General features: G+C 40.7%; 1 protein-coding gene across 3 annotated transcripts in view; it reads right to left on the reverse strand.

Moving 5' to 3' along the window:
• Window positions 1–4,641: 4,641 nt before the first annotated feature.
• Window positions 4,642–20,008, reverse strand: part of akap7 (A-kinase anchoring protein 7) — a 46,046-nt gene continuing 30,679 nt past the window's right edge. For 2 of the 3 annotated variants that reach the window (XM_005449658.4, XM_005449657.4), the window contains exons 10-11: window positions 13,468–13,503; window positions 4,642–7,444 (exon numbers count right to left, since the gene is read on the reverse strand). In XM_005449658.4, the coding sequence (XP_005449715.1) occupies window positions 7,224–7,444; window positions 13,468–13,503 (257 nt within the window). In that variant the 3' untranslated portion in view covers window positions 4,642–7,223. The remainder of the gene's footprint in view (window positions 7,445–13,467; window positions 13,504–20,008) is intronic. The other variant, XM_005449659.4, reaches the window with a different exon arrangement.

Here is a 20,008-nt window from a genome sequence, read left to right on the forward strand (position 1 = left end):
ACAGCAGTCACCTCAAGGTGATACAGTAATACAGAGAAAACCTAAACAATCAGACAACTGCCTTTGAAGAAGCATTTGGCAACAGCAGGAAGGAAAAACTCCCTTTTAACAGGAAGAAACCAGAACTAGGCTCAGGGAGGGGTAGATATCTGCCATGGCCTGTTGGGGGTGATGAGAGAAAGAAAGGATAAAAACAAACTGTAGAAGAGATATTAATAAGAGCTAATGATTAAATGCATGGATGTGTAAAAACACATAGTGAATGAAAAAAGATGAGTGAAGAAGAAACACTCTGTGCATCATCCGGTTGTTAAGTCTGACCACATTAGCTGTTGCTGGGTCCAAACGCCGCTTCAGGTCCCAATGTCAAACGAACAGTGCGGCATCACTGAGAGTTAAAAACTGTCTAAATTCTTTCATCTGCAATAAAATGATCAGTGTGAAGGCTCTACCAGGTGTAACAATTAAGTTTAACATACAGGCATCCATGAAAACAGAATTTATGAAGTTAAACGGAGGTTTGTAGTGAGTTAGCTCGCTAGTTTCCATCTAAAGATGAGATACCATGTTCTGATTGAGGGATTCCTGAAAAATTAAAACGTACAGCTCTGCTATCACTTCTGATATAAATGAAGACAGAAAACTAAACAGCAGTGATGTTTGTAGGGTTACTGAAGTTGGGCTAACTGGTATATAATGATGTGCTACGTGGTGGCTAGCTACACAGCTATGGTTAGTATAATATAAACACATTAGCACAGTGAAGCTGGAGGATGAACGCTAGCTTTTTTCCACTCAATAAAAGTTAGCAATCGCGTGGCAAGATGCTGTTAATGGACCAAACTGAGATAATCCATCCACAATACGAGGTTAGTCATTAATATACTGCTGCATGGGCTGGGTTGTAGTTACATCGTAAGGTTTTTAAAAAACTGAGCTTTAAAACATGCTGCTGACGACGTGTGATAATACAAACTGAGCGAGATCGACAGCGATCACGTACTTTTTTGGGGGGCTTGTTCAGATTAATGCAAGATACAAAGCATTAAAACATCTTAAAAACATAACTGCCTTAATAAACGCAGAGTAGTTTGGACCCAGAAGCAGGGTTCATACGTCATCACTCAACAACTGGATTGGAAGCCCCCGGCAGCTTAGGCCTATTGCAGCATAACTAAGGGAGGATTGAGGGTCACATGATCCAGACCTAACTATTTGCTTTATTAAAAAGGAAAGTTTTAAATTCTATTTACACTTCTATTTACACTGAGAAAAGATGGAACAACTGCATGCTGGAGCTCACATTGTGCAGAAAGCCAGAAGAAACTCTTGCTATCCTCTTCAAGGTTAAATGGACTGAAGGAACAACCCAGGTGGTCACAGGGTTCATGAATATGCAGGAGCAAGTTCTATGAATGATTTCTGTTTGTGATGAGCCACAGCAGGTACGAAGCCCTACTTCTAACACTTTGCATTAGATGCTATCATTGACCTTGTGATGAGCTGACATTTTGCAGCAGTGAAGTCACACTATGAAACGTTAGCACTGACAACCCAGAAAGTCAGGAAGAGTAGTGCCCTTTACTCTCCTATTTGATGGGACTGCAGCAGAACAAGCTTTCACATTTACCCCGATGTGAAACTCTGAGAGGGCCTTAAATGGGTGACAGCCGAAGACAGGATTTCAAGAGTGTAACTTTAAGATTGCTACACTGATTATTTCAGTCACACTGGATGGTGATAGAAACATGCCCTCCATCCACCCTCAGCCTCACAGTCACACTTGGCTTTGTGAGTGCTGGTGAATCACACCGAATGTGCTGCCATCACTGTACTATATCGCATACAGGTCGGCCGATGACTGAATCATGGAATCGGTTGTGCTGCATTACTCTGTGTGATTCAGCAAATTCGCACATTATGAGGGAAGCTGTGAAGTAAAAGAGCTCAGAGGGTTTCTGCTGATAACACCCTGGTGACCCCGTTTTACAGAGCTCTTACGGACATTTTCCATTTATTTAAAGATGATGTAAAAAAGAAAAAGAAAAAAGGAAAGTTCAGAAAAAAAGACTTTAACAGTATGTACTTTACTTATTTGTATGTGCTGGTTGCCTGCCCTCCTACAGATGGAGGGTCATAAATGTAAACAAGCAATAAGGTTATTATAATTTCATTATGAATGTTATTTTGATTCAGTGCTGGGACAGAGCCTTGAATCATTTCCAAGTCACGTATTGACCGTTGTTTTGTTTCTAGATGGCTCCAAAACTCAGTGTCCGGCTATCTACCTCCTGCTGGTCTGTAAGCAATTAAGCAATTATGTACAAAGAGCACACACAACCACATCCATACGGTTCATTGCCTCACCTTTTAAACTACATGAGGGGTTTCTTTGGCTTTGCCTTCCCATGAAGCTGGAGAAAAGAAATACAGTTGTCAAATCCTTCATGTCTAATACAGTACTGTGCAAAGGTCTTGAGCCATCTCTCATTTCTTTATATTTTGTTTCCAAGGAGCCTGAGTTTCTTGTAAGTTTTAAAGTGATCTTGAGCATTAGTTCTTCAGGCTTTAAGGTCTTTCAAAGTCTTTCTTTGGAAATTTTCTGCTTTTTCACTCATTTTGGTGATTCCCAAAGAGCTTTTAGCTGAAAACTGGCATATCTCGGCATGGTGTGCAGGTTGTCTCTAAAAAATTTGAGGAAAGTGGCAGTCCTAAAAAACATCATCAACAAAAACTACAAGTAGTTTTCTTAAGAAATAGGAAGACTCTGATGTGAGGACTTGAGAGATTGCATGAATCAGGTGAGTCAAGATTAAGAACGATTGGGATGTGGCTATTTCCGAGTGACAGGTGGGTTTCTTGTTAAACAGTTGGTAGCCAAAGAATTTGATCTTGTTAATTTATAAACCAATGGGCACCATTAGACTGGCAAGATTTATTCTTTTTCGTTAAAATATAACTGGAGAGAGAAATCAGCCTTGTACAGAAATCTAGTTCATTCAAACCTCTGGGCAGGATCAAGTAGAACAGACTCATGTTTGAAAGCCACCAAAGTCACTCTAAAAAAGTGTCAAGGTGTAAGTTGACACCTAACAGATGAGAAAATAACAGGGGGCAACTTAAAAACAACTTGTCACTAAAATAACAGTAAAATATGTACTTCAGGTCACTGTTAGAACATCAGTTTGAAGATTCTCAATACTTTGCTGTTGTTTCTAAACAAATACCAGTTGAATTTACCTGTTTGAGTTGATGTGATGTACATGTTTTTTTTTTCATTTTAAGCTTGAATAAGGATGTTCGAAGTGCTGTGACTACAATAATCAACTATAAGTGAAAGATTTGTAGCCTATAAGCCTATTTTACGTGGGACGCCGAGGCCTCTCTGCCATTAAATGAAAGACCTCAGTTACCATTAGTGAATGCATAGTAATACAATGAAGGGAGTTGGTGTAGAGATTCATGCCCACATTGTCCCAGTGCTTCATGTACATCAGCTTTGAGGCGGTTATATTTGTAAACAGAGCCTTTTCTCTCTATTTCAATCCTTCCTCGGTTTCAGCCGAAGCAAAATAAAAATCGTGTGTGGGTGTGCTTGGGGTGTGAAGGGCCTGTGAATGGTAAATGCATAATGGTAAATGTTATTTTCAAAAGATGAGATGTGCACAATTTAGCAGTGATGCTTGGAAAGCTGATAAAAATAGAAACGTTGCTTTAAAAGGATTTTACATTCTTAAGAATCCTGATTCAAATGTTTTGCTTAATGCTGACTGGTTGCTTTTTGGATAATGGATTTTGGTTTTGCAAGAGCAAATTGTGGTGATTGAACATACAAAATTTTTGCTCCAAAATGTTTCTGGGAAAACGTGTCACTTGGGAAACTTTAGGGTTTACATTAATGTTACTTAGGCAAGCAGGGTGTTGGTCCAGCCTCTAAACTCCTCAGATCAAAATCCCAGTGACCGTCAGTGGGATGCACTGGAACTCAGCAACCTACAGTTGCCCAAACCCAAAGTTTCAATTGCAAATGCACTGGTGGCCTGGATGGAGGCAACCTGTCTCCAAATAATCACAGACTGCCTCTGGCTGACTGCAATCACTCTCAGACAGATTAGCAACATGCTGCAATCAATCCGAGTAAGCGTGGGTCAGTGAGTGCAACGCATCCGCATCTCCACTCAGCTGCTTTGCAACTGGTTGCCAAGCGCCTATGTCATTTAGCAGTTAAGTGACCATACTGCAGAAAATAAATCACAATTTGTGGAGGAATTTCTACTTCAGATCCATGAAGTTCAGGCTGAACTCTGAATGCAAATAGTTAATTTGGGAAGTTTTGTTTAAATTTTGTTTGTAGATGGCAACAATTTGCCTAAAGTTTGCACTAAAGTTGCTTTGAAGATGGCAACTGAGTGGTTCCAGACCCATCCTTTGACTCATCTTCAAAGTCAACAAGACTTCAAAGACTGCAGTAATTTTGAACTCTAGCATATACAATTGTATCGCAGCAAAACAGTCCCTTTAAAATGCTCGCCACTGTTAAAATAACTTTCTTACTGTAATCTTAATGTAGTAAAACACACACACACACACACACACACACGTGCACCCAGACTGAAATAAGGAGACAGGGATAAGAGGATATTAGTTCTGAATCTCATATCCTGTTTTATTGTTCAAATATGGCAGAACAAGATATACAACACAGTACAAACAACACACCCACTCAGTCGGACATACACGTGGAAACATGGAAAGGCAAACAGAGAAGACATATTTATACGCTTGCTCACACACACACGCACGCGCACGCACACACACACGCAGGTCTGAGTTTCCATGATTGATACAGACAAGAATTTCTCAGGGGAACCGCTGATCAAACGTCCCACAGGCAAACACATCCACGCTTTCACAGACACATGAACAGGCCAACAGGACAACTTGTGTATTAAAGGGGATTTTAAGGAGATTAAGGACCCGGTGACAACAAAAAAAAGCGAAAAGAAAATGTTCAAAGTCCACCTTAAGACAGCTACCTCCCCCCTCCCCCTCCTCTTCCTCCCATCAGTCTGTGTTATTGACGTTTCAGTGAGCCCACAGTGACGGGCCTTAAGTAGGCTCCACAGAGATGAGAGTGCATTTTCCAGCTCACACCTGTTCTCACCGCAGGGAAATTAAACCTCAAACAACTGAAAATCAAAGTCACTTGCTTTTTTCTTACAACGGAAATAACACATTTTCTGTCTTATGGTGGACTTTAATTTTTTTTTTTCTTTAAATTTAACTCAAGAATCCAACCCTTTAGCCTCAGGCTGATGTTTAAGAGCCTTTGGGAAATCCCCGAACCTACCCCACACGCGGGGTAAAAAACATCCTTCAGGAAAACGAGAATCACACGAGTTTGTTTTAGTGACTGAAGGCCACTTTGATCTGAACAGTATAAACCTGTTCTGTAAAATCTGAAACCAGTTTTTAAAAACATAAATTACAAAAATCTTGTGCTTTGTACACCTTCGAAATACAAACTAAAATCCAGCGTCTTCATTTTTTTTGTTTTTACATTAAATCGTGTAAATCAGCTGTAACACAAAGCAGCTAAACAGATAAAATAATCACTGTTCTAGCTGTTTCCTGCAGTAATATCTAATTTAACACTGGTGCGTACGTATTTCTGAATAACAGTGGATGGATTTCATGAGCACAACGCTATAAGGGCCTATGTCATCAAGCTTACATAAAAAAAAGAAAAGATGGAAGACAGCGAAATTAGGAGCTGTGGGGTTCTCAGCTGTGAGGAGCTATTGTGTGACTCTCAATCACTGCTTGCCTTTAACAGCTCTTCCATGTACAGTACTACAGAATCAGATGCTTCTCAGCATCAGCATACTGATACACCCCAAAACAAAAACACTGAGCCTCAAACAAACGGACTCCAGCCTGTTTCACAGACTTAATAATTGACCAACGTGTGGTGTGCTGCTCTTTAAAAATGCATTTCACAGAGAATCAAACAAAAAAAAGAAAAATCACACTGATGTATTAGAGGAAGGTGAGTTCTGAAATAAATACTTGAGTCTAACAGTAATAACAGCTTGTCAAGGATTTAATCATGAAGGTTTTGGCATTAATGGAGATACGTTCTTGGCAACTCATAGTGTAATGTTACGCTGGAGCACACTATTTTATTTTGTAGCATCCCCAATCCACCAAAGTTAGTGTTTCTATTTATTTTTAGTGGTTGATTTATAGGATTTTGCTCAAAAGCATCACTTAAGTTTCCAAAGTGAATCTGTGTCAACTCCATGATTGTCTCGGTGCTGCCTCGGTAGTACACACTCTGGTAATGCAACTGTAATATATGACACTTAAAGCAAAGCTGTGGGGTGGGGGCAGGTTATGTCAGTTTCTGTACCAGACGTGAAGAAGATAAAATAAAATGCTAGAAATTTAAATAAGATCTATTTAAGTGGACTGCCAAATGCAACAGAAGCTTGCACAGATTCAAGTCCAGCATACTGACGCGTGTCTCACACTTAAGTTTGAAGAATCCAGCCAGTCACACGGCTTCTTCAGCCACAAAGATGAACAAATGATTTTCTGTCTATGAAGGCAGAAGACGTTTAAAGGATGGTGAAAGACTCTTCACCTGAAACCATTTCAGCAAAAGGCTTTTTCTTTTCATTATCAGAGGGAAATAAAGGACATTTCAAGTTCATTTTAAAAGGTAAACTATACACAAAACTTAATTTTTCTTATTCTAAAAGGGCAGTTTTGCAGTGATGGGTCACAGTGAAGCCTTAAATACGGATGAGTGTCTCTACAGGAGTGCTTCACATGTGTGTTCTGGGTTTGACGTGCAAACGCGTACCCCTCCCCCGCAGATCAGTGCAGAAGGAGGGGCGAAACTCTCGCTGTTAGATGTAGGACAGCAGAGTTGGTGCGGTAAGTTAACAGGCTAAACAGGCTGGCCTGTTAGGACGGTCACCTGGCGTTAATTTCAAGCTACATTATCTATTTAACTAGCACTGTGTCGAGCTAGGTCAGGTGGGCGGGTGGCTAGCGTGGCTGGCTAGCTGGGTTAGCTGGTCAGCAAAGCGGGCTGACTGGTTGGCTGGTTCAAGCTTTGTGCCCAGGTCTTACTGACTCTTCTCATGTCTAGCCAAGCCTGGCTGATGGTGTCCAGAATGCTGGTTTTTCAGTCTCTGCGCCTCGGTCGGGTGAGGTCACTTCCTGTTCACTGTGATGGAGTTGGCTGTAGTGTTCGTCTTTGTAGCAGTTTCATCTGTATTTCCAGGGGGCTTCACTGCGGCAGCATTAGGACCGCCCCCATTCTGAAGTGTTTCCTGTTTGTACTGTTGCAAGGCGCGGTTGACGGCGTCCTCGACCAGTCGCTTGCTGACCCTCAGCAGCTCCGCCTCGTCTGGCTCAGACCGGCGACGCCCACCTGGGTAGCAACAGCACAAGTATATGAGCACGTCATGTCCATTATCACTCACAATTATAACAGAGAGTTGAAAAAAAGTAATAAATCAACTTTGCCAATAAAAGAGTTCGTCAGCAAGACGGAAACAAAAACAAAGAAAATCACATAATTAATCAAAATCAACAAATCTTAGAAGATCAGTGGAATTGTGCCAAAGGAGGAAGCCATCCAGCCCTGGGCCAGATTCAGATAACTTTTGTAAAAAAAGTTATCTGAATCTAAAATTGTAAAAAAAAGGGTACTGGACATAGCAAAAGACTTTCTATTTCTTTAGGCATCATCACATCAAAAGTTCCCTTTACCAACAAGAACCTCTTTCTTTGTCATTATAAGTTTTAATATACCTTTAATGTAAATTGATTATCTTGACCCTGAAACTATACTTTAGGAAACATAACATTTTACATAAATACTGCCTCAAGGTCGAGAGTCTGGCCAGTAACGACCCCTCCTTCCCTTAGTTAGCTCCAGTTGCTAGGCAAAGTGTGTACCACTTGCAGTTGCCGAGTTGCTGCTGGAGTTGCAGCACCAAAAACCTTCTTGTGATTGCTTGGGTCATCAGTAGATTGCAACAGTTGTAGGCAGCATGGGGGCGCTAGTGAGTAAAATTTGCTTCTTACCATTGGAACCAATATGTTTCAACACGTTGACTTTAAGTTGAAAGTCAAACGTTGCCACGTTTCTGGCTTGCATATCAATTTTGCAAGTTTGACTACTGCTGAGTGAGTTATTGGTGAGTATTTTCAGACAAGCTGGCATCTGCCATACGATCTGTGATGCAGCACTAGGTGCAGCACACTCTTTGCTACCAATTACACCTGGCAACTGCAAGCAACCTCCAGCAACCACTTGCCAACTGGTTGCGGAACACGTACGTTTCCCTTGCAACTGGATGTTGCCAGAGGGTCAATGACTGATCTGTAAGCCTGCGTGACTGAGGTCTAAATTTGTTTTAGCCCATATTATGCGTAGTTTTAAAATGTAATAAAGGCATTGACTCTGCCAATGACTCTAAACCCGATTTATACCACCATCGCCAACTGTCAGAATACAAATGCCCCCTAGTGCCTGTAAAAGGGCATGTTAGAGCAACATCAGTACTTAACATAAAAATTCAAACCCATCATCAAACTGCTGATTGTTCTCTGTGTTTGTGGCTCCAGCTGAGCTTCCACTTCACCATATGTGTCAGGAATTAGTCCGTTTTTCAGCTATAGTGACATTTAACTCGACGGTAAATTTGATTGCAGCACTAAGCTGCTTCCTGTGGTGTCTGAGTGCCTTTCTGATGAAAGCACGGCCCGTTTCATTCTTTTTCTAATATGCTCAAAATGAAAACAGAAAATAACCATTAATCTGACAATAATTAATTGTGTGCATTCTCCACTCATCACAGACTGAACACGGTGACAACAGATTGATGTCCCAATAGGAAAGAAGTGATCGTTGCAGAGATGATAGTGACAGAAGATGTAAACAGCTGATATTAATTTCCTTTTTGGTTTGAACACCAAAGGAAATCATTTAAGTTTAGTTCAGCTACAGACAAAATGGCAGACAGGAGACGGCGACGCCAGTCAGAAGAATCGCCGAGATGGTCAGTCAGTCAATAATTCATGTAGAAAGAGAGCAAAGCAGGCAGGCAGGCTGTAGGATGGACAGGCAGGAGCAAGCCATTCAGAAAGAGAGTAATAGAAAAATCACCCAGCCATCCAGTCTGTCTGACGCAGGCAAACTCACACAGACACGTATGCACAAACACTATATAACCGCATTAGCTTTTGATTAATAAGGCCAAGCATAAGATTCGCACACTAACCCTCTTTACCACAGAATCCCACTGGGCCCATAGGTTTGTTTCATTTGAAATCAGCGTTGTGCTCCATTATTCATTATACAGCGGGACAGAGCATACAGCAGGAGACGACGATGATAATGTTGCTGAGGTCAGAACCAGCTGAGAGTATGATGCGTAATTTATTGTCATCTGTTGTTTTCATCCAACAGAGGTGTCTCAAACCGGCTATGTGTCACATTCTGTTCTTATGTTTTTTTTCCCATTTGTTTTGTTGTTTTTAAATATTAACCTACAAGATGGTGAAATTAAATTAAAGCAAGTTCTGATGCTGTGTTAATTGTTCAGTCATCTGCTGTTAGACTGTTACATAAGTGACAATCCACACACACAATGAGTCATTTTATATGAAAATCCTTCTGTGCAGACTACTAAATTAGCATACCCATGAATAATAAATACAACAAGGTGCCACCGACCTTGCTGTGCCCTCTGTTAATATGCAAATATCAGTGAAGTGCATCTGCTGACCTCTGTGCAGAATATAATACAGTGGCGTCAGTCACCAAAGACTGACTGTGAGCTGAAATCTATTATCCAGACCACTGGAATAAGTCAATGTCGCGAGTATATCACCTCCGCCACGGTCTGATGACACGAGCGCTGTGCGACTGTGGATTTATGCTGTTTATGCCAAGCGTCCAGCCTGCTAACAGCACGCCAAACAGAAACCAGGAGTCGTCAGAACAAGCCAGCAGTCGCTTCTCACTCATCCATTTAACTTCCCCTTGTGCTCAAATCAGCTTTGCTATCTATTGTTTTTGAACATGTTCTGTTTTAGCAACTTGAGGTTTATCGAGTTGTGATTTCAACAAAACGCTGCTGCTGCTGCTGTTGTACTGAGATGTTATTTGATTACCTGCCTGCTTGTCTCTTTGAGTGAGTCATACCTCTGATTGATGTTTGTTTTTCTATCTACCCCTTAGTTTTAGTGACTGAATTCACTGAATATGCCTTTCTCAGTAAAACTGCAGGCACATTTCTAAGTAGTGCAGAGTGGCGCTCCTGGCACTAATGATCGCAATCATTTAAATCATGTGACGGTCACCCTGTTTAGTCTTTGCTCCACTCTTAGAACTCCCTCACAGTCAGCGCCACAAACCGTCCGCTCATTACTGATGACCGGTTTCTGATTCATGAGATAAACAGCAACTGGACCAATACTTATTTATTTATTTTTTAAGCAGGCAGCATATTCTGCACTTTACTTAGGCAACCTCCTAGTGGGCGACAGTCTGAAGTAAAACAAACATTAAGATGTTTGCAGTCATGTCTTCCTCTCTGCTGTCAGAAACCGTTTAGTCAACATTTAAAATGTAGTAAAACGGCAGTAAATGTAGTTAAATTAAAACTGTGCCTAACAACAGTAAAGCTGTAATTTGGTCAAACTAATCTTTGCTTTCTTTATTTAATTAAACTGTTCAACAGCACCCTAAGGCTATGTGAGGTCTCCTGTTTTTGGTCACATTCTTTTCAGCCAGGTTGCAACACCCTGTTCATCTGTAGACTACTTCTGTTTTCTTACCCTTCCCAATTCAAGTGCATAATCTTAGCTATAGTAGTTATTACAGGACAAACAAAAGTTTGAGTCAGCCAAGAGAGACCAAAAACATTAGGTGTAGATTGTACTCCATATCAGACACAGACGGCATGTTTCTACTACTGTTTGGACCCGATCTGTCTCTCAGTTTTTTCCCCATCTGTGCAAGACTGTCAGTCCACTGTTAACCTCAGCTGTCAATGCCGGGTGACGTCTACCTTTATTTACTCTGGAGGAGGCTGTAAACCTTTGTGAAAGCAGTCCAGTACGGGTGAGTGAGTCAGAGAAGCTTACTTCACATTGATGGCAGCCAGGCTGAGGAGAATTGTTGAGGGTATGCTGAACTGTTGAGAGTAAGCACAGCAGTTCTTGTTGCTCTTAGCTGTTGTTAACATCTGTTAGCTGCTGTTTGTCAGCATTAATTAAACTTTCTTTGATATGGCCTAACACATTACTGGACTCTGAGGCAGCTGATTGATTACATTCTCACATTGTATGAGAGGGTATTCAAAGTGTTTATCACACACTTGAGCCTAACATTAGCCACATACATAATGTTCTCCTCCACCTTTGGAGTACTACATATTTGACTGGTCTCTAGCCACATGTGTAAAACACCAATAGTTGGAAGGGAGATGTTCTTCCCAGACACTGTATTCAAATATGGTGGATGGTTTGTTGGAAGATGCACACTTAGACCAAGTATAACATGCAACCCATCATTGAGGAGTGTACTTTTAAAAAGTGCTTCTTCAACATTCTTTTGAAAAATTATATTTTTTGCTTTGAGAGAAACTGACTTGCTGGGAAAAATGAGGAGCTTTAGAAAGCACATTGCTTTCGAACAACTTTAAATTGTCCGACCCCAATCGAGGCTGCTGGGTGAAACTTAGTAATGATTAAAATTCATAAAGGTTCCATATAGTGCTGGCTCCAAATTAACAGTAAAAGAAGTCGCTGGCGTGGCTGGATTTTTTTTTTAAACATTCAACAAAGACATTTATGATAAACTCTGCAGCAGTTCACATATAAAAGCTGAAAACTGTACGTTAATTGTGTTTTGTTATTGATGTTTTGTTAAATTTTATGTTGGATATTTGAGGGTTTGTATAAGAATGCATTAGAGCTGGCATATTTCAGTATGTTTGGTCTAATCATCATTTTAGATGATTAGATGCCCTATGCTCCACCAGGAGTCTACAGGAAAATTGATTGATTGAATCATCATTTTATGAATTCAGAAACAGCCCAGTCAGTGACGGTTACAGCCAGAACAAACTGGGTGAAACCTAGCCTCTCATCAAAACAGAAGAATCATATCACGGTGGGAACTGTGTAATTTACTGCACAGGACAACACAACTACAAGAGATATTCCTCAACAGGGAAGGTTCTATATGGAGCATATTTGCCTTAATTAATTGAGGCCAATATGGCTTGGGCCTCAGTCCCGCTGGCCTAGCAACAAGTCTGCGCAACCTCCAGTAGCTATGGGTATTCCCTGACTATTTGGCAAGTGGTTGCTGTAGGTTGCTGACAGTCGCACTGAAACCTCCTTGTGACTGTGTTGGTCAACAGCAGATCAATAAGGTGCAACTTTTACTCCGTGAAGTCTCCAATTACCCTTTGTGTTGCACTTTTTCCAAGTTTTATTACTACTTAGCAAGTAATCAGCGAGTGTTTAGAGACAAGTCGGCGTCTTCCATGGAAACTACAGGCAACTGTAGCAATCTTCAAGGAGGTTTTGTTTTGGAGGAGAACAGTATAACTCTTTGCGACCAAGCAATTGCCAGCAACATCCGGCACTGCCAACTAATAATTTTTCCCATTCATAACTGGTGGTTATCAGCTGGTTGCCGAATAATCTCTAGGTCTACACCACTGGGATTAGGCAGGTTTTCATTCATTGGCTGGTTCTACAGTTGGATTGCAGTTTGTACACATGCTGAACCCATTACATGGCCATTAGTTTTCTAAAGGTCTCAACCCAATTTAAGTAATTTATTTGGATATAGATTTCACATAAATCACATGAAGGAGGAATGTCTGTAATCAAATATGTGTAAGTAAAGTAAGAAAAGTAAACCTAAAATGTAAACAAGGATTATGATTTAGAGTGCAGGATGAATAATTTTACTCAAATGAGGGGGATGCATCTGAAACAAATACATAAAACCCAGCAGCACGATTAATGGACAGCCTACTTAATCACTTCCTGCCCAGATGCTCTAAATAGGACAGAGGCTGCTTCTGCTTCCACCATTTACGCTAACTTAATAAAGAGGAATGAGATTGTAGGTGATTGGATTACAACAATATTAGTAAAAATACTGAGAATGATCAGAGACACGATTTGGATACAAAAAAGCAACAAGACGGTATCATCTTTTGTAATCAATAAATTGGAGATTATTCCGAGGCTGGAAGTAATCACACCATTAATCAGCCTGAATTTGATTGTTGTGAAGGAATACGGGAAATGATGGCTTTAGGATAATTGCAGTTGTAGCTTGTAATCAGATGCAGATCACATTTTGAATGAACCCTCCCAACTCTGATTGTACACATATGACGGGGGGAGGACACGTACTTGAGCGTTTAGCACGGACTGGAGCCTGAACCAAATCTGCAACACAAGCACAAACATCAAATATTAAGTAAGCACAAACAAACAAAGCAGACATATTCTGGCGTCTCAGGGATTGCGCACACTCTCCAAACAGCACCGTTATAAGAGCCTCTTTGTGTGTTACCACGAGGGAGATACTTTCAGTGCTAGACAGCAGTGATTTTAAACATTAGGTTTGGACCCCGGGGCTACATGAAGCCTAAAAAGGATGCAGAAATACTGTGAAGGCAAAACTGTTAACCAAAGCCACTGAGTCATACTACCAAAATACTGCATTAGGTTGGACAGAAGGATGGAGAAGGAAAGCAGGGCACAATACCGTGGGCAAGTTTTCTTCTTGTAAAAGTGGCTTTTAAAAGAAATCTGTTGCATACCAGAAGCTTTTATTTTGAGGCTGCACTTCAGAAAATAAAACACTGGACAAGATACGATGACATAAGAGAGGACTAAAATCCTGACTTTGCGCTTCTTGAGTTCCTTCCGTTGCAACGAATACCCAGAAAATATCGCTTTCGATGCCAACCTTACGTAAGGCGGTTTCGTCTCGCTTGTCAAAGGTCTCTTCTGTGTCTGTATCTGTTAATGTGACTGCGCGTTTCTATCTGCCTATTCAATCTTGACCTGTCGAAGTGTCGGCCTTTATGATGGCAGTAAAGCCATCCTCTGTACCTGTTTCTCACCCACACACACTAGCAGAGAAACAGATAAGCTTTTCAAACTGCGGATAAACTGACTCCACAGCAACGAGGCTGACAGACACATGAATCTCACTCGCTCAACTTATCTCTGTCTCTCTCTCCCCCTCACACACACACACACACACACACTCAGTGTTCCCACAATTTCTCAAAGCACCAGCCCTCCTCGTATCCTCTCCTCTCGCTGCCACTCTGTTTTTACCTTCTCTAACCTCGCTCTCTCTTTATTCAAACATTTGTTCCTCTTGCTCTCCCTCTCTTTACCTTTTTTTTGCTGGCTATGTTGTCATGGTGACAGTGATGAGAACCAGACAGACACTTTTAACAGTAAAAGGAGGTTGTACCAACTTTCCATCTGTTTTTGTTGTCAAGTTTAACTCTCTATAGCCTCTAAATATCATCTTCTCCCAAACCAGTTCGTCTTTTCTTCCTCAGCTTCTTTGCCTCTTTCTTACGTTCCACTTCCTCACTGTTTGGCCTTTTTCAGGTCTCTAAAACAGGTTTTTTGGTCTTAGACTGAAAGAAAAAAAGTAGAGAAAAAAAGTTGCAAGCGCTCTGCACTGAGGTCTCATCATCAAGGAGTGACCCTAACCCTTATCATACGCTAATGTAATTTTTGTTCTCGTTTCTAAAACAAACGGGGAGAGGTTCGTTGGTTTTCTACTTCGATCCAGGCTAAAGTATCTGAACTATCATGACTAATACATCTTTTAGTGTAACTTTATTGACTTGACTTGATTTTATCCACATCCAAACTAGAATTATTATTACATTACAACCTTGCAGTTGTGTCCCTCCCGTAATCCGTCAAGGTGTAGTGAAGACTTTAAAACTAATTTTATTAGTACCGTAATTCAGTTTCTTATCCTTCCCTGAGTCACTGAATAATGGTCCAAACAAGGGGTTTTGCAAATCCTTTTGATATTACAGTAAAGCTGACCTTTGATCTTTTACAGCCGCAATCTTATCAGTTCATGCTTGGCTTTAGCAGATAGATAGAGATTCCTTTCAGGAATTACTGTGATGACATATTCACAAGAACGGGCTTGGCACCGTCACCATTGACAAACAAAATCTAAGACGTTTATTGCTAAGTTTATTGTTATATCTGTTGCCGAGTCCATGTGAAAAGTTGTGTAAAATGTAATTAGTTCCCTCAGTGTGTTTAGGACATGTGACGAGGTACATAAAGACATATGAAATCACTATTCTGCTACTGCTGCTGCTGGTTCAGATGCACAGGAACTCAACCAAATGCTTTCTTGCCTTATTTTTGTTTTTTAGAATATGCATTCAATCAACAGCAACAGAAATTGTCTTATTAAATAAAACACAATTCTAATCTTAACATGTGGAGTGGTTTTCAATAACTCAAAGAGGTTTTCTATTAAGTGTTCTAAATGGAAAGCTCAGTCTGCCACAGTCACAGCATGTCAGTGTACTGATGTTAACATATGGTTGAAAGCATCAGAGCTGCTGGGTGTTCTTGATATGTTCTCCTTTAACTTTGTTCCGCTCTGACGTGCTTCTGCTGTCTCGGTCTCTAATATCTTCCAGGTCTCATAGTTGCTCTGAGAAGCAAAGGTTGAAAGGTTCTTGGTGTGCAGATGCTATGTTTAGGATTTTGACCGTACACTGTCAGCTTTGAGTCTGTACAACGTCAAGTGACAGTGTGTGTCTGCTCGAAGTCACCACTCCACTGTAATATATGTTGCCCTTTGAAGGGACCGTTAAACACCATTACTGCAAATTCTCTTACACAACCTCCCCTACTTATTCATCTTGGTTTTAACAGCCTCTTCTTCAAGAGAACCATTTGCAGGATTCTGTTGAAATCTGGCCAATTTCACTTGAAAATATCACCTCTTGGATGGATGGATATTTTACTGAGCCCAAACCGGAAATTTAACGTACCAAATATCGGCAGCTACTGATGATGTAAAACCGTGCACAGGAACTAGCTGTAGTATCAAAAATGACCCTTAATAATCGCATTAAATTGGATCTAATTTACTGGATTGTGTTTGCTAACTATCTAAAAATCTGCTGTCATAAATAAACTCTTTTTACTTTGAATGAGCTGATTATTTTTGAAAGCTCTCGCAGGGGTTTGAGCAGAACATCAATGCAGCATATCTGCAGAAGGAGGATGAAAGGAATGGGTAAATAAAAAGGAGGAGAGGAGTGTGTTCGGGCCCTAGAGGAAGGCTTGCTGTATCATGAGTGCGTGCTTTGACCTCAGGATCCACAAACAACTGGGAAAACAGGAGAATTTCATAGTAGTCTAATAATGTAGGAGAGACTAAACGTAAAAGCTTCTTCTTCAGTACATGACTTTAGGAAGCAGAGGGTAACAATATCTGTGCAATAGGATGGAGCTTGAAATGAGAAAAAGCAGGGGGGAAAAAACCGAACTCGGTGCATGTGAGGCCAAAGACCGAGAGAGAAAGCTGAGGTTGAAAAGAAGAAAAAGAAGAGGCCGGCGGGGGTTTTGTAGGCTGTGGAGGGGTGGGTTGGGGTACAGAGCGCTGACAGTGTGCAGAGAAATATACCAGAAAGTTTTCCATACTTGATTCTGACTGCAGCAGAGTGCAGCACATTTATGCCTGATTCTCAGCAGCCCATATCCTGGTATAAAATTTATGAGGATGAGCTGTCCATGGACCGTTTATTATTAAGCACCAGGTTAGATTATTAGCCTCTCAAAAAGCAAACAAATGCACTCCCTAAATGCATGCTGCAAAACAAACAGGACGCAGTATTAATCCGCCTGATTAAATACTTGCTTATCTGCATTAATTCAGATCAATAAACCCGTCAGAAATGGCTTTGAAAAGAAATTTCAAAGTTTTATCACCGAGGAAAATTCTGCAGCTCTGACGTGGCCTAATTTTCCACAACTTTGTGAATCTTGCAACAGAAGAAACTAATTACTTTTCTGACCATCTCTTCGCCATGCCAGAGCAATGGGATACAGCAGGGTGTTGGTGCCCAGATGTGTGCAACTCAACCAGCGCAGTGAAGACAATTTTGATGGCTCAAATAAAATGAGGATGACGAAGAAGACACAAGGAGGGACCCACTAATCTGCTTTCATATCATTCTAAATACAAAATAATGAGAAAAAAAAACAATGGTGATACATAAAGTGTGATCAGAATTTTTTTTTTGTCAATTTCAAGTTTCTCTCAATAGACTTGAAAAGAGGGAAGCTTCCTGACTGCTCAGCAAACTGAGCTAATGAACTAAAAATGGACACGGATGGTAGCGAGCCAAAGCCATGCTGACTGCACAATTACACACGGAAGCAAAGTGGTGCAGACTCATAGATGGCACCAATAATCACCAATAATAACAACAGATTTAGTAAAGTGGGGTAGCATTACTCTGTGGCACTATAACTGAAAATATTTCAACAACTTACGCTGTAGTTCCAATTTTTTTAGGCAGCAATGGTTCCAACCATTATCCTAGTTTTTATAGAAAGATGACTATCACAAGCTCAGTGAGAGGAAATCAGTTAAATGAACATGATGCAGGAAGAAAGGCTGATTAATATGGGTGAGCTGTGAAAGTTCGACTGAATAAGTAAATGTAAATACTGCAGCGACAAAACCAAAGTGTCCATCTTCTACTCGTGTTGAGCCATTTTATCTGGTCCAAAAATATAAACCCGACTGATGAGCTGCAAGAAATGTCAGCAGATCCGGTGAGTAATGATATCTAGCCCCAAAGACCAGCGCTGCCTTCATTAAGCCATGTGACCGACAATGAATAAAGATAACAGTTTCAGCGTTGCTTTCATTAACTTAAGAAAAAAAAAAGTGGCACATGATCTTTTAAGATTCGGCCTGTGGGTTTGACACTGGAAGCAGACATTAAAGCTGCGGAGCCGGGCATGTGCGGCGTCTGTGAACTCAGTTTGACTGTACATCAAACAGCCCGGTCTTTTAGTGTGAACGGAAAACAAGCATGAAAAAAAAAAATCCCACTGCAATTTGATTGAAATGTTTTGGTCTTTTACTCTGGTGTGACAGAACAACACATCATAGTCTGTTTGCTCGTTTCCACTCCTCACCAGTAAGCAGTGATAGTGAACTGGTTTATTTTCGTTACTTACACATAGAAATGTATCTAATTTGGCTTTATTGTGTGCTGGAGATCTTTAAAACGGCTGGAGACAGTCTGGTCTGGTTCTAAAACAAATCGAGCTTAAACAGAGTCTGCACAAACACAGACGCTGGCAGCAATCCTGTCACAATCAAGCAGTGATGGGGAAAAGGCACTGAAGAAGTGAACATCACGTATTGATTGCACCTTAAAAAAAGCAGACAGTGGGCTGTCTTCATGTAACAAAAACTTAGTCCCCAGGCCCCCCAGGCCATGCTTTGGGCCATGTGTGCTGTAATTTAAACCCAGCTGTGACTCACTCCTTAGTATCAGGACATGAGGAAAAAGCAGACAGCACTCAGAAATGGCCTTTTCTGCTCAGTGACCAAGCTTACTTGGCTGTCAGGTCCACTCTTATAAAAACACACTTACAGGTCATGAAAGAATGGGAATACTTCAGTGTTAGCAATACAACTGCAAGAGAAAGGTTTTTGAGTGCTTTGGCATTAGCAGAACTTCTGATCTGATTACTAATCCAATGTGGTTTGATCAAAGACAAACATAAAACATCTTCAATTTAGGAGAGGAAATTTTAAATGTGTTTTATAAATAAAAGCACACAAAGTCTAGTTAATCACAAAGACTGACTTTCTTTAGACCATGCAAATCTTTGTTGTTCACAGGACCTTAGATTAATGAATAAATGACCAATAAAACCAAATCAAGACTGTTGCTGATCTCCTTTAGAGTGGACATGTAATGACGAAAAGTTAGAAACAAAACAAAATAAAACCCCCAAACCCATGGGTAACGCCAAAACACGTGCACAGATCAACAAATTCCTAAAGTCGTGTTCATGTGTCTATCATAAGGAAAACACTGAATGGTGTTAGAGGAAGGTTGGTTCCCAAAAACCAAATCTGCAGCATATTTTAAGTTTGTGAAAGATGATTTCAGTGCTCCACAACACTCTTGGAGTAGTGTTTTATGTGGACACACGAGACAAAAGTCGAACATCTGTGGTTGAAGACAGACGTCAAAGCAGACCAACACAAACATCCTATCCCAACTGTGAGGCATGGTGGAAGGAGCATGGTGATTTTGGGCTGCTTTGAAAGGTGACTGTTGCTCCTAAAGGAGATGTTACTAAATTCAAGAGTTTCCCTACTTTTTCATTTACCGAGTGTGTCTGATCAATTACAGCTGTCTGTATGTAGTTAATTCAGTCAGATTGTTTTCGTCTATAAACACCTGAGCCCATCAGAAGGGTAATCAATTCAGAAATCCTTTCATTTCCTGATGTTTCCATACAACAAGGATGAGTGAAACCAGAGAGGCGCCAGAATACAAGAAGAAATCTTAGCACAGAGGAGTGGCTGGGAGAAAAGCACTGTATCCATCTCTTCCCTTTCTCTGTTTCTCTTTGTTGTCAACTTGCTTCCCCTCTTCCGCACATGGTCTCTGCTGACTTCATCAGCACATCTCACAAATACAAACACAGAGCTGAATATTTAACACTTCTGTGACGTCACAGTTGCGCAAACCCATGCGACAGGGAAAGATGTCCGATCAAGGTCATTTCTGCTCTTTCGTTACAGATCGTGCAGGTGAACAGCTAACACAGATATCCATATAGAGGCTTTGTGACTGTTGATAGCTTGTCCCAAGCATGCTGTGTGAGGAATAAAGTTTAC

Source organism: Oreochromis niloticus, linkage group LG15 (genome assembly GCF_001858045.2).
Source record: "Oreochromis niloticus isolate F11D_XX linkage group LG15, O_niloticus_UMD_NMBU, whole genome shotgun sequence".
Classification (NCBI taxonomy): Eukaryota; Metazoa; Chordata; class Actinopteri; order Cichliformes; family Cichlidae; genus Oreochromis; species Oreochromis niloticus.